Below are 14,054 nucleotides of genomic sequence, written 5' to 3'. Positions count from 1 at the left end.
AGGAGAGTTTAAGAATGAATAAGGCTTGGCTTCCTGCCCTGAAAAACCTCCAGACAAAGACAACATTCAACAATAGCCATACAGATTAGCTTTGGATTACACACATTAACAGATCACTTCAGGATACAATGGTTCCATATTAACATACCATACCCTCATTAGCACATTATCTTGATACTTACAGGACAATACTTTTGCAGGACAATACTCAGCTCAAACCCAACCCCTTTCTGACTATATATTACTTTTCCTACACCCTTGACACTGAGAGACACTGTCCTTCAGTGTTACTACTCTGAAGATGCCTGCCACAGTTGCTGGCGAAACGTCAGGAAAGAAAATTCCAAGACCACGGTTACACAGCCCGGATAACCTACAAGAACCTATATGGAAGATCTTAAATTGTTGCATTTGATCAAATAAATGATGATGAGTAACCAACATCATTACTTTAAAACAATATTCTAGTGCCTTGAAAAGGTTTAAATGTATTGTCATGAAGAGGCAATTATTACATAAATGTTTGGATCCGATGACTCCCTTCCACCAAGTCTTCATCCAACAGAAAGCCAGCGGGCCCTGGGCTTACCTGGGGCCCATTTTGCAGTCCCATGGGGGCGTAGATGGAGGATGAAGGCTCTGTTAGCTGCTGTACCAATAAAACTGTGGCCATTTTCAAATCCAAAAGGTTGTTGTGTCATTACATGGGTTTACTGTGGTTGGAGGTGCCTCGCTGTCTCTTCACCCCTTTACTGGTGGGGCCACAAAAGACTTCCTTCAACAAAAGAGAGACTTTTCTTCATCAGCCTTTTGTGTGTGTGTATAAAGTGCCATCAAGTCGCAGTCGACTTGTGGTGACCCCTTTTTGGGGTTTTCATGGCAAGAGACTAACAGAGGTGGTTTGCCAGTGCCTTCCTCTGCACAGCAACCCTGTTATTCCTTGGTGGTCTCCCATCCAAATACTAAACAGGGCTGACCCTGCTTAGCTTCTGAGATCTGACGAGATCAGGCCAGCCTGGGCCATCCAGGTCAGGGCTCATCAGCCTTTTACCATGAAAAAAGCTATTCTCCATTGGAGGAAATATTTCTCCTTTGAAGGACATCTTAGCAGAAGAGAGTCATGAGATCCAATTTAGCAGAAGAGAGTCATGAGATCCAATTTAGCAGCAGGGCGTCACAAGAGCAAACCCTTTCAGATTAAGTATTTTCCCCCTTCCACAGTTGTTTCAAGTGCCATGGCAATGGATGGCTGAAGTGTTATCGTTGCAACGGGAGTGGCACCTTGCTGTTTCATACTGAGCTAACAATAACTTGGTAAGTAAAAAAACCCTAACAAAAATGTTTTAATAAATAGGATGTGTGATTTTTATATAACTCTTAAACATTCTGAAGTAATATACAGGCATATTACCTGTATACAGTACCAATACAGATCAGTACACAGCTTTCTTCATCTTGTGCATGTTTGCTTATATATTAATTACCATTCAGGGAATACTTAAACGAGTGGACAATCAATCAACAAACAATCTGGTGTGATATTTCAAAGTAGATTTCTCTGTATTTCAGATTTGCCAATGTAGTATTTGTGGCTTAGGACTCTCATGAGTAAATAGCTAAGCTGACTAGAGAGCAGGATAGCCTCCCTATCTCAGATATTTGGATCCAAAATCTGAACAGAACACTTCCACCAATGATGCAATCCTAAACAGAGTTACACCCATCTAAATCCAATTAAGGCAATGACCTTAGAAGAATGTAATTCTGCTTAGGACGGTGCTGTAAGTCATCAAAATGATAACCATAGAAGTTGGATACAGTCTGAACCATCATTTAATATATCTTTTGAGTGCCATCGGGGGTGGAGGCTGACATGGATCAGCAATGAACAAATTTGCTCATCCTTAAATTTGTATCACAACAAGAAAACCAACCATTCTTTACTTCTCTCTTTTCTCAACAGGAAGAACAACAAATTAGAACATGTAGTAGACAAGAACGCAGGCTTTGCAGTGTACCGTTTGCAAGAAGTGGCTGGGAAAGAAATATTCACTGATGAGCACTCTTCGGTAACCCATTAAAACAATATCTGGAGGGTGTTAAAAATCACTGGTGGTACAGGTGTAGGTTGTTTACTGCCTTTTCTAATGAACAGGACAAAAAGACCACATGCTGTCTGGCCATTCTAATGCAGCCACCAGCAGCACTAGGCAGTAAGGGTGTGCATTCAGCAAAAGCTCTTCATCTGGGCTGAGCCGTGTTTAGCTCTCTGCTTCCTGCCACCTCCGAATGCCATGTGGGCTCAGAGGTGGCAGGCGGCTTGAATTTTTCGGGTTTGGGTTTAATAGACCGGCAAACGTTTTGGAAAAAGGTGATAAGGGGATTCGGCTTTTTGGGTGTCTCCCCCCCCCCGCAATTTCCCCCCCAGATTTATTAAACCCAAACCTTAAAAAGTACCCGGGAGGAAATGGTGCACACCCCTATTTGGCAGCATTTGTTTTAGTAGGAGCATCTCCTTTTATCCTCGTAGCATTATGCCAGGCCCATCCGCCTCTTGTAAATGAGTGATTTTTTAAAAAAAATAGTCTTACATTGCAAAAGTTTTTTTCCCTAGCATATAATAAGAACAGAGGAATATGAACTACAGACAGTGAGGACAAGGGATAACTATTCATACAGAAGGTCACAGTTATAGCAATATATGGCCGGCTTTAACACCTTTTAGAGATTATTGGAGAATATGACTATCATAAAATATATCTGGATTTATTCTTTCTTTTCCTAAGGGCATCTAGATGGTGAGCTTTTCCATGGTCATTTTTCTCATGATCCACCTCCCATACAACTCTCCTTGCTCAATAGTACCCAAGAGACAGTGGGGGAGCTACATGTGTGTGAGAGGGCTTTGACTGTGCCCTCCCTCTTGTTTAGGCGTGCTAAACCTTAACTCTTTCCTCCCCACTGGGAAGATTTCTCTCTAACTTATCCTGAGCTGGGAGTTGAATTCCCACGTGTGCTGCCCTGAATATTTGCCCAATGATAATAAGGCACGTTTCTGTGGCTCTAACTCTGGATTTCCAAACCAGCAATCTGTTTTACTTCATTCTGGCAGGTGGGCAAATGGTCATCAATATCCTGCCTGGCTCAAAAAAAAGAAAAAAGAACCCACCTCCTCTTATCTTTAAATCCTAGGAGTTTATGGCTTCATTCCCAGGAAAGAGGCTATCTGTCTATCTGTCTATCTGGGGGCCAGTCTGTCTTTTGGGTTAAACAAGTATCCTGCCTTCCTTATCATAACAGTATCTTCCTATATTCTTAGGTACTATTTATTCTTATGTGTTTATGGAGAAATTGTCATTCAAAGATTTTTCTATTCTATTCTGGCTGCATTGGGGAGGATTAATAATTTGGTTTCTCATACAAGGTTGCCCATTTTGAAGAGTAGCATGAGTCTGAGGGATCTGGGTTGATATTTTTGGGTTGGAGCCTGCCTAAAATTTCCTTGTGCAAGAAAGAATTCTTAAAAGGGCAAACAAGTACAGCCCCCATGCAGTCAAAAAACCTATGGGATGCACAGAATTAAGATATAGGTTTCTACAAATCCAGGGGAATCCCTAATTGTTTTTAAAAAGAGTTTATATATACAGATGTGTGTGTGTGTGTGTGTGTGTGTGTTTATATGTATGTGTGTGTTATCTATAGAACACATTTATATATATATGGGGAATGTAAACACTACAATGTAAACACTGACATGTGCACGTTCAGACATTAAAAAAAACTTTAGCATTTCAAGTTGTAGCAAGTCAAATTCATGCTGAAAAATCATTAGGGTTGCCAACCTCCAGGTACTAGCTGGAGATCTCCTGTGATTAGGACTGATCTTCAGCAGACAGAGATCAGTTCACCTGGAGAAAATGGCCGCTTTAGCAATTGGACTCTATGGCATTGAAGTCCCTCCCCTCCCCAAACCCTGCCCTCCTCAGGCTCCACCCCCAAAATCTCCAGGTATTTTCCAAGCTGGAGCTGACCACCCTAAAAATCATGTCCCCCTCCAGAAAGAGTTGACTGTCGGGACAGCTGAAACCAGGAGAACATGGGATAGAAAAAGAGACAGCACTGAGCTGCAGGGTGTGAGCAGGAGAGCTGGTGAGAAGGGAGGGGAAAGAAAAAGCAGCAATCAGTAATGGGGGGGGAGGAAGTGAGGAACTAGATGTTGGGGGGGGGCAAGTTTAGGGCTCGCAGGGGTGGGGCTGGGGGAAAGCGTAAGACAGAAAAGGAGGGGAACCAAGCCAGTTCGTAAAAGGGGGCTGGCAGGGTGGAAAAGGATTTTACCTCTTGCAAAAATCCACATGTGTCTCCACTTGCCACTAAGGTTTACACAAGGGGAAGTCACGATTACAAAAATAATGTTACTCTCAGCTTTTGTAATCAAGAAGAAACCATACTCCTTATTTAGACCTTGATTGTCACACTGAATTCCTGTTATGCCACTTTGCATTATGACACAGGTCCCTGAGACGATACAAACCTTCTTTTTCCCATTCTGAATCTCATTTTTAGATCATCCCCTTTGCTACCGTAAAGGCTCCGAAAGGGGTGGTATGTAACCCGGAATGGAAATGGGATTACTAGAGATATTTTGTTTTTTTTCACTAGACTTTCCGGCCTTTCAGCAGCATTTAAGCTACAGCTGTCCATGAGTATGGCCTGTCATCCGTCAGTCACTTAAAACAAAGGAATGTTACCATCATATGTTGATTATTCTCAAATGTGTAAAAAAAATCACAAAAAGTATTTGAAGCAGTCTATTTGTTTGTTCTCCAGGTATACCCCATTGTTAATTTCCCTGAGCCATCGATTAATGAGGGTTCACGAGTGTGCATTGAACAACACAAAATGCAATTTGCATCGGAATGTCACATCTTAAGACAGGTGAGCAGAATGAAAATAAAATAAAGAATTGGGAACAAGAATGAAATACAGAACTGGGTGGGGAACATTCCCTATAAAACAGAGGTCCCCAACATCGTGATACCTGATGACACCTTTCCTGGTGTGGGGCCAGATGGGGCTTTTGCCCATCAGGGGTTCTGAGGGCCATAGGACATCTGCTTGACTATGCAGATTTCTTTTAAAGTTGCTTTGGCAGCAGCTGCCACCACGACACAAAGATCTTCACTGTGTGACTGAACGCGTGTGCAAGAAAATAATTTTATACAATACGTTCACTTTGAAATGTATCCTGAAATGCAAAAGTTTTTGAGGTCTGCTCCACCTTTTGTAGCAGCAATTTTGTGGTTGCGCTCACCCCCTTGTGTCAGAGTTCCAAAGGTGTAAAACTATTCTTGAGAGTGGCTGTTGCTGTTAATAACAATAACGCAATTTGTATAAAATACAATAACTAAAATAATAAAATCCAAAAATAAATACTACAGGCAGCAGATATATAGTGAAAATAATAAGAGCTCAAAAGCAGCAGATGAAAATACTCCATGGGATGTCACCAATAAAAGCAGTAAACAGCAAAATAAAGAGCATGAGAATAATCTGATAACAATGTTAGCAAGTCATCTGAAATCTCTAAGACCAAACCTACTCAAATTTGAAAATATCCCAGCTTAATAAACCACCAGTTAACTTGACTCTCCAGAAATAAATTTTTAATAACTATAATTTATATGTGGATAACAGAAACAGATTCACTCTGCCTTTTTTAAGCAAGTTGAAAGCTTAAAGGAGGGACCTGTAAGAATTAATAGACAAAGTTCTGAATCTAAAGGAAGTAGCTTTTCACATGGTGCGCTTTTGAGATTCAATGCTGGGTGATATGTGTTTCAAAGGTTAAAAACGGACAAACAATCATGCTAAATTTGTAGCGGTTACACCCATTAACACTGGCACATGAGGCTGGTCAGGGAACGCAACTTCATTCTTCAGGTATTCTTAGGAGTCACAACGGATCGCCACTCAAGGAGTTGAACAATAGGAATAGATCCTCCCATAACTGCTCTTTCTAGACATTAGGAAGAATTTTCTAGACATTAGGAAGAATTTTCTAACAGTTAGAGCGGTTCTTCAGTGGAACAGGCTTCCTCGGGAGGTGGTAAGCTCTCCTTCCATGCAGGTTTTTAAGAAGAGGTTAGATGGACATCTGTCAGCAGTGGCGGACCTACATTTTTGGGGCCCTGAAGCTTCACAACCAGCAACAATAGGGCAACATCCAACTTCCAAAGGTCCTTGCTGCCCTTGCAAGGATCTTGAGGCCCAAATGGTGGAAAACAGGGTGGTGGGGTGGAGTCCTTGAAAATGGGCCATACAGTGAGCCCTTTCCCAGCAGCAATGAGTAACCACTGTTATCTTCTTCAGTAGGGTTGTTCTATGGCAGATCACCACAATTTTTTTAAAAAATTAACTACTACATCTCAGATTTTGATTAAAATTGCTGTACTGGGTTATCTCACATGTCCGTCACTGTTACTTGTGAAGGAAAAAATTTGTCTATATTCTGCAAAAGTTAGGTTAAGTTAGATTAGGTGGTTAGAGTTATGGCAGAATGTGGACAAAGTATTCCCTTCAAAAGTAAAATATACAATATTGGCGCGCAACTCGCATTTGATTTTATGAACGTAAACTACGACATTACCAAAATTACTATTGCAGTAAATAACATACTGTACATACAGTAAAAATAATAATAACAATGATAAAATAATAATATGGTAATAATATACATACAAGCAAACACAAATGTATAGATACAGGGTAATATTGTAACGATTGATCAGTTAAATATAAAATGTACCCAAAGGCCAAAACATTGACTAATACATAAAAAAGGAATACAATTACAGCCATAAAGTTGTTCCTTTAAAGTTATTTTACTTTATTGTCGAAGGCTTTCACGGTCAGAGTTCATTGGTTCTTGTAGGTTTATCCGGGCTGTGTGACCGTGGTCTTGGTATTTTCTTTCCTGATGTTTCGCCAGCAGCTGTGGCAGGCATCTTCAGAGGAGTAACACTGAAGGACAGTGTCTCTCAGTGTCAAGTGTGTAGGAAGAGTAATATATAGTCAGAAAGGGTACATACATAGTCAGAAAGGGTATCAAAGGTAATGTGCTAATCATTGTCCTGTAAGTATCAAGATAATGTGCTAATGAGGGTGTGGTATGTTAATCTGGAACCATTGTATCCTGAAGTGATCTGTTAATGTGTGAAATCCAAAGCTAATCTGCATGGCTATTGTGGACTGTAGTCTTTGTTAGTTTAGAGGTTTTCAGGACAGGAAGCCAAGCCTTATTCATTCTTAAACTCTCTTCTTTTCTGTTAAAGTTGTGCTGATGTTTATGAATTTCAATGGCTTCTTGGTGAAATCTGACAAAATAGTTGGTAGAATTGTCCAGTCTTTCAGTGTCTTGGGATAAGACCCTGTGTCCTGTTTGGGTCAGTCCATGTTCAGCCACTGCTGATTTCTCAGGTTGGCCAAGTCTGCTGTATCTTTCATGTTCTTTTATCCTTGTTTGTATGCTGTGTTTTGTGGTCCCGATATAAACTTGTCCGCAACTGCAAGGTATACGATATACTCCTGCAGAAGTGAGGGGATCTCTTTTGTCTTTTGCTGATCGTAGCATCTGTTGTATTTTCTTGGTGGGTTTAAACACTGTTTGTAGGTTATGTTTTTTCAAAAGTTTCTCCATCCTATCAGTGACTCCTTTAATAAATGGCAAGAATACCTTTCCTATGGGAGACTGTTTTTCCTGAGATCTCTGATTTTTGTTTGGTTTAATGGCCCTTCTGATTTCATTTCTGGAATAGCCGTTTGCTAGCAGTGTGTGATTTAGATGATTAATTTCTTCCTTGAGAAACTGTGGTTCACAGATCCGTCTTGCATGGTCCATTAATGTTTTGATTATTCCTCTTTTCTGTCGGGGGTGGTGGTTGGAGTTTTTGTGTAAGTAGCGATCTGTGTGAGTTGGTTTCCGGTAGACCTTGTGACCTAACTGAAAGTTTGTGACCTAACTGAAAGTTTGTTTTACTCTTCCTACACACTTAACACTGAGAGACACTGTCCTTCAGTGTTACTCCTCTGAAGTTGCCTGCCACAGCTGCTGGCGAAATTTTCAGGAAAGAAAATACCAAGACCTTGGTCACACAGCCCGGTTAACCTACAAGAACCAATTATTTTACTTTATTACTTTATTCCTTATCAAATATATATTTTATTCAAACAGTACTGTCCTCAAAAATGCCCCAAACCAATCACATTCTGCAAAATTAATATGGAATGGAGAAAAAGTTGTAGAAGTGAAATAATAGTTATATAAAAACTTAACAGATGGCACTGGGGAGGCCTGAAGATGCCATGACTCGGGTAAACCATTGTAAAGACATTACTCTTGACATGACCCACGTGAATGTTGCACTGTCTACAAAGAACTCTACCAGTAGAAATACAGTAAATGAGAAATAAGCCAGGTCTGCCACTTCCAAAAAACTCAACTGAATAAGCAAAATATAAAAATTTTATGCTAGAAAACAGAAATATCATGGTAAATATGGGAACCAAAGGACTAGTTGCTAGTTAATGAAACCTGTAGAAATATACACATAAAAATATCATCCATGCTAACTATGGACCAAGCTTATAAGCACACCTTGACCTATACATCTTTAACACTAAACACTAGCAAAGGTATAATCAAAAGCTTACCAAAAAAGAAGGAAAATAAAATTTGGAGGAATGAAAGTCACACAACCCAACATCAATGTGTGGAAAAAAGTATTGGTTCATTCTCTAAAAGTGTGTGGTTGTCCTCAACCAGCCTGATGGAATGTTCTTCCAAGTAACATCAGGGTCCTATGGGACCTTCAGAAGTTCTGCAGGGCCTGTAAAACAGAGCTTTTCCACCAGGCCTACAATTGAGGGCAACCACAGGTTGTCATCTTTACTGGCCTCCCTCTCCTCTCCCTCTGGGCTTCTGATATGAGGATTTGGCTGCTTGGTCGGGCCTCCAATGGCCCTGTAATTATATGAGTACCATCTTGTTAACTGTATGGAATGGTTTTATTAATTTTATTTATTACTTAAGAATTTTAGATATATATAATTTTATTATGATTGTTGTTACCTGCTGTCAGGTAAGAGAGAGGAATGGGGATCTTCAGTAGCTGCCACGACTCTGGTGTGAGCATAACTCAAGAAGGCCCAGAGCACCCTCCCTGCCCCTGGCTGCTTTTTCTCCCAATAGGCATGAGGACCCAGGGCAGAATAACAAACGCTTTATTAAAAAGGTCTAATAATAACGATAACTCAAGCCCCAATAGGACGACAAAACCAGTAAAGGCAGGCAATCAAACAAATAAAACCCCTAACACATCTATCTTTACTGTCCCTAGCCGTCTCCTGGCATTAGGCCTCAGGCTAACTCACCCCTTCCTGGATGAGGGATCCCTCCGTCTGCAGCAGCCTCTCCCCAGCCCTGCTCCCTAGGAGCGAACCCCTTCCCTGTTCAGGCAAGGCTTTTTATTCCTTCTCTCCAGGCCCCACTCCCTTACCCCTGATTGGCCCTAGGCTTCCCTCCAAATCCTCTTCCACCAATTGCAAGCCCCAGAGGGTACCTGGGAGATGTAGGCCTGGTAACTACTTTAATATAGGCCTCCCTAGGGCCTGTAGGCTGCACTTGAGGCCTAGGATCATGACACCCACCCTGAGCCGGGCTTTGACCGGGAATGAAGGTGGGCTACAAATCAGAGGGGGGATGTTAGGATAAAGAGGTGAAAATCTGATCTTTTGGTGTTAAAATGCACAAGCAAAATTAATGCAGCCTGAATTGAGAATTCAGATGTCTTTTTATGGTTCTGACTGGCTCTAGCCTAAGAGCTGAGCTATAGAATTATTAAGCTGTGCACCAACGAAGGATTTGACAACCCAGCTGCCAAAATGTAGGCTATGAATAGATTCTGGTGAGCTCAGTGAGCCCTTACAGCTCGGGGTTCGAGCACTGCAAGCCCCCAAGAACATTTTGAAATTTGACCAATTACAGGGACATTTTGAGGCCATGTGAAATGGGTATTAGTAGAGCATATTCTAAAGTCAATATTAAGTACTTCAACCCATTGGCTTATGATTCTATCACTAAAAAACTCCATCGATTTTGTAGAGAAATTCACTCATTATAAAAAAGTTGCTTCGGGGCCCCCTCCAGGATTGGGGCCCCTGAAGCTTAAGCTTCATTAGTTTCACAGTAGATCCGCCTCTGTCCATCAGCAATGCTGATTCTATGACCTTAGGCAGATGATGAGAGGGAGGGCATCTTGGCCATCTTCTGGTCATTGGGGGTGTGGGGGGGAGGTAGTTTGGAATTTCCTGCATTGTGCAAGGGGTTGGACTTGATGACCCTGGTGGTACCTTCCATCTCTGTGATTCTATGATTCTATGCTCCATAGCTTTTTAGACCTGTCGTTAATTCACCTTGCAACCCACCAGGCCGACTGCAGCCCACTGCTCAGCCGAGACAGCCTGCTGTGAACTTGATAAACCTGCCAGTTCTGCTGCCTGCCTGGCAGCCTAGTGATGACAGACCACAGTCTGTAACCTGCACACTGCAATTATTTTGCAGCGCTGAACTACAGGAGACCCACAGACAATCAGATAAGCCTTCAGACAGTTGGTATGGCAGACACCAGCTATTTCAGCCTAAGAAAGAGAATGAAGCTACTAGTGGAGCAAAATGTTCATGACAGATTAGATTTTGGTCCCAGGAAGCTGCCTTATATTAAGGCAGATCATTGGCCTGCCAAGGTTTGTTCTGCCTGGTCACAGTTGTCCAAGATCTCAGGTATAGGTCTTTCACATAAGGTTTCCAACCTCCAGATCTCCTGCTATTACAACTGATCTCCAGACAACAGAGAACAGTTCACTTGGAGAAAATGGCTACTTTGGCAATTGGACTCTATGGCATTGAAATCCCTCCCCTCCCCAAACCCCACTGTCCTTAGGCTCTGCCCCAAAAGCCTCCTGCCGGTGGCGAAGAGGGACCTGGCAACCCTACCTTCACATCACCTGCTACCTGGGCCTTTTTAGCTGAACATGCCAGGAATTGAACCTGAGACCACTCTGCATGCTTAGCACATTCTCTAGCATAGGGGTCCTCAACATTTTTGAGACTGTCAGCAGCTTTGGAATTCTGACACAAGGTGGTAGGTGCAACCACAAAATGGCTACCTCAGGAGGTGGAGCCGACCACAAAATGGCTGCCATGGGAGGCAGAACCACTCACTCAGAAGAAGCCCAAATGCAAGGGAGAATAGGGGTAATTAAAAACATACTAGGAATGAGGGGTAAAAGAGAATAAAACAAACACTGTGGTGGCAGCTGCCAATCAGATCTTCAGTGGTAAATCAGAAGCCCAACTTGGCAGGAGCCCTACCTGACCCCACCCAGTTTCTAAAAGCACTTGGTCGGTGCCAAGAAAAGTCTTGGTGGGCACCATGATGCTCATGGGCACCACGTTGGGGACCCCTGCTCCACCATGGCTCCTCCTCTAGACTTGTTCTTTGGTGCAGGAATCAGACTATATTCTAGGATTTTTATTTTCTGTTTCAGAAACAAACTGTTGAGGTGGTTCCTGTGTCGAAGGTGGAATATGAATGGAAAGGGACGCACCATTCCTTCTATGTATTTGGCAATGAGAAGAAAGTGTATGCCAAAGACTACCCAGGGAAGTGCTGCTGCTCAGTCATGTGATACAAGGACAGTGTGCAGCACAGAGACTCCCAATTGCTTGCTCTTCACAGTCACTTACAGGAGTTTACTACTATCAAAGAGTTCAGAATTCTCAGACCGACATACGTGGTTTCATGGTGGATTTTAGCAGTATTTTTCAGTTAGGAAGATGAGGGAAGCAGTTTGCTGTAATGCATGATGAGACACTCCACTAGCCAAAGGAATAGGCAGGAAGAAGAAGAAGAAGAAGAAGAAGAAGAAGAAGAAGAAGAAGAAGAAGAAGAAGAAGAAGAAAGAGTTGGTTTTTATATGCCGACTATCTCTACCACTTAAGGAAGAATCAAGCTGGCTTACAAGGTGGTAGGTGCAACAACAAAATGGCTACCTTGAGAGGTGGAGCTGACCACAAAATGGCTGCCACCTTCCCTTCCCCTCCCCACAACAGACATCCTGTGAGGTAGGTGGGACTGAAAGAGCTCTAAGAGATCTGTGACTAGCCCAAGGTCGCCCAGCTGGCTTCATGTGTAGGAGTGGGGAAACCAACCTGGTTCTCTAGATTAGAGTCTGCCGCTAATGTGGAAGAGTGGGGAATCAAACCTGGTTCTCCAGAATATTGTCGAAGGCTTTCACGGTCAGAGTTCATTGGTTCTCGTAGGTTATCCGGGCTGTGTAACCGTAGTCTTGGTATTTTCTTTCCTGACGTTTTGCCAGCAGCTGTGGCCGGCATCTTCAGAGGAGTAACACTGAAGGACAGTGTCTCTCAGTGTCAAGTGACTAACAAAGACTAACAAAGACTACAGTCAACAATAGCCATGCAGATTAGCTTTGGATTTCACACATTAACAGATTACTTCAGTATACAATGGTTCCATATTAACATACCACACCCTCATTAGCACATTATCTTGATACTTACAGGACAATGGTTAGCACTTTGTTACTTTTTGCAGGACAATGATTCAGCTCAAACCCAACCCCTTTCTGACTATATATTACTCTTCCTACACACTTGACATTGAGAGACACTGACCTTCAGTGTTACTCCTCTGAAGATGCCGGCCACAGCTGCTGGCGAAACGTCAGGAAAGAAAATACCAAGACCACGGTTACACAGCCTGGATAACCTACGAGAACGGTTACACAGCCCGGATAACCTACGAGAACCAATGGTTCTCCAGAATCCATCATGCCAAACCACCACTCTTAACCACTGCACCATGCTGTTACTGTACAGGAAAAATTCCAGAAGCAATAGTATTATTAGGACCAAGTGGAGTATCATAAAGCAGTAAGCAAGTTTTTGAATTCTCCAGAACTCTTCATCAGGTGATATGTTCAGTACAACAATAGGGACAGGTTAGGCGAGAGCTGACCTGGATGGGCCAGGCTAGCCTGATCTTGTCAGATCTCAGAAGCTAAGTAGGGTCAGCCCTGGTTAGTACTTGGATGGGAGACAACTAAGGAATACCAGGGTCGCTTTGCAGAGGAAGGCAATGGCAAACCACCTCTGTTAGTCTCTTACCTTGAAAATCCATAAGTTGGTTGCGACTTGATGGCACTTTGCACACACGGGGAGAGTAAAAAGATCTTTCTGAGCATAATGGAGAGGAGTCAAATCCACTGCTTGTAGACACTTAAGATGTAATATGGGTTGTGCTACAGACTTTATTAGATTAGGTGGTGCTGGCTGCAAAACCGGTGGCAAGCTATATGATTCAAGGAGTTAGATTTTGTTTTCAGTAGGATTTCATTGGGATACATTAAAGGAACTAAAAGCTACTCATAAAATCCTGGCAAAAGCAGTTTGGAATGAGGTTTATACAACATCATCTTGTATACACCTCTGCTGTGACTGATATTACTCTTTGGCCAAAAAAAAAGTTCTAAAACTTTCTTTCTCAAAAGCAGTCTTCCCAAGAAGTTAAGCTAAAGGAAATAGGCCTTTTCAGAAGCCTTTTCGAGACTACAGTGGAATCTTTTCCCCCTTGAAGTGCTTGGTTTATACAAGAGCCATAAATCTTCAGCAGCTTTTGCCTACAGGATCATAGCTGCAGCCCCCTGCCTGATGCCATACACTTAAAGAACTTAAGGATTATATGATCTAAGAACTGAGTCTTAGCTGAGTCTTAGCTTCTTGCTATAAAATGCCCCAGTTGGCAGGTCTCAAAAGGTTCTGTATTATGCTAACTGTTATATAATTCCACCACAAGAGGTCTCTGGATCACTTCAGAGAAGCATTAAGGTGAATTGGTAGGATAAGGATGATTGTTCTGCCACAGTAGAAAAGAGCAACAGTCCAGTAACACCTTAAAGACTAACAAAATTTCTGG

The 14,054-nt window shown here is 42.2% G+C and overlaps 1 protein-coding gene across 1 annotated transcript in view; it reads left to right on the top strand.

Moving 5' to 3' along the window:
- Window positions 1-11,745, top strand: part of LOC130493346 (protein SSUH2 homolog) — a 34,055-nt gene extending 22,310 nt beyond the window's left edge. The window contains exons 8-11 of the mRNA XM_056867061.1: window positions 1,222-1,314; window positions 1,964-2,069; window positions 4,828-4,935; window positions 11,605-11,745. Of these exons, the coding sequence (XP_056723039.1) occupies window positions 1,222-1,314; window positions 1,964-2,069; window positions 4,828-4,935; window positions 11,605-11,745 (448 nt within the window). The remainder of the gene's footprint in view (window positions 1-1,221; window positions 1,315-1,963; window positions 2,070-4,827; window positions 4,936-11,604) is intronic.
- Window positions 11,746-14,054: the final 2,309 nt, after the last annotated feature.

This window comes from Euleptes europaea, chromosome 1 (genome assembly GCF_029931775.1).
Source record: "Euleptes europaea isolate rEulEur1 chromosome 1, rEulEur1.hap1, whole genome shotgun sequence".
Taxonomy (NCBI): domain Eukaryota; kingdom Metazoa; phylum Chordata; class Lepidosauria; order Squamata; family Sphaerodactylidae; genus Euleptes; species Euleptes europaea.
This window is presented reverse-complemented; position numbering and strand designations above follow the sequence as displayed.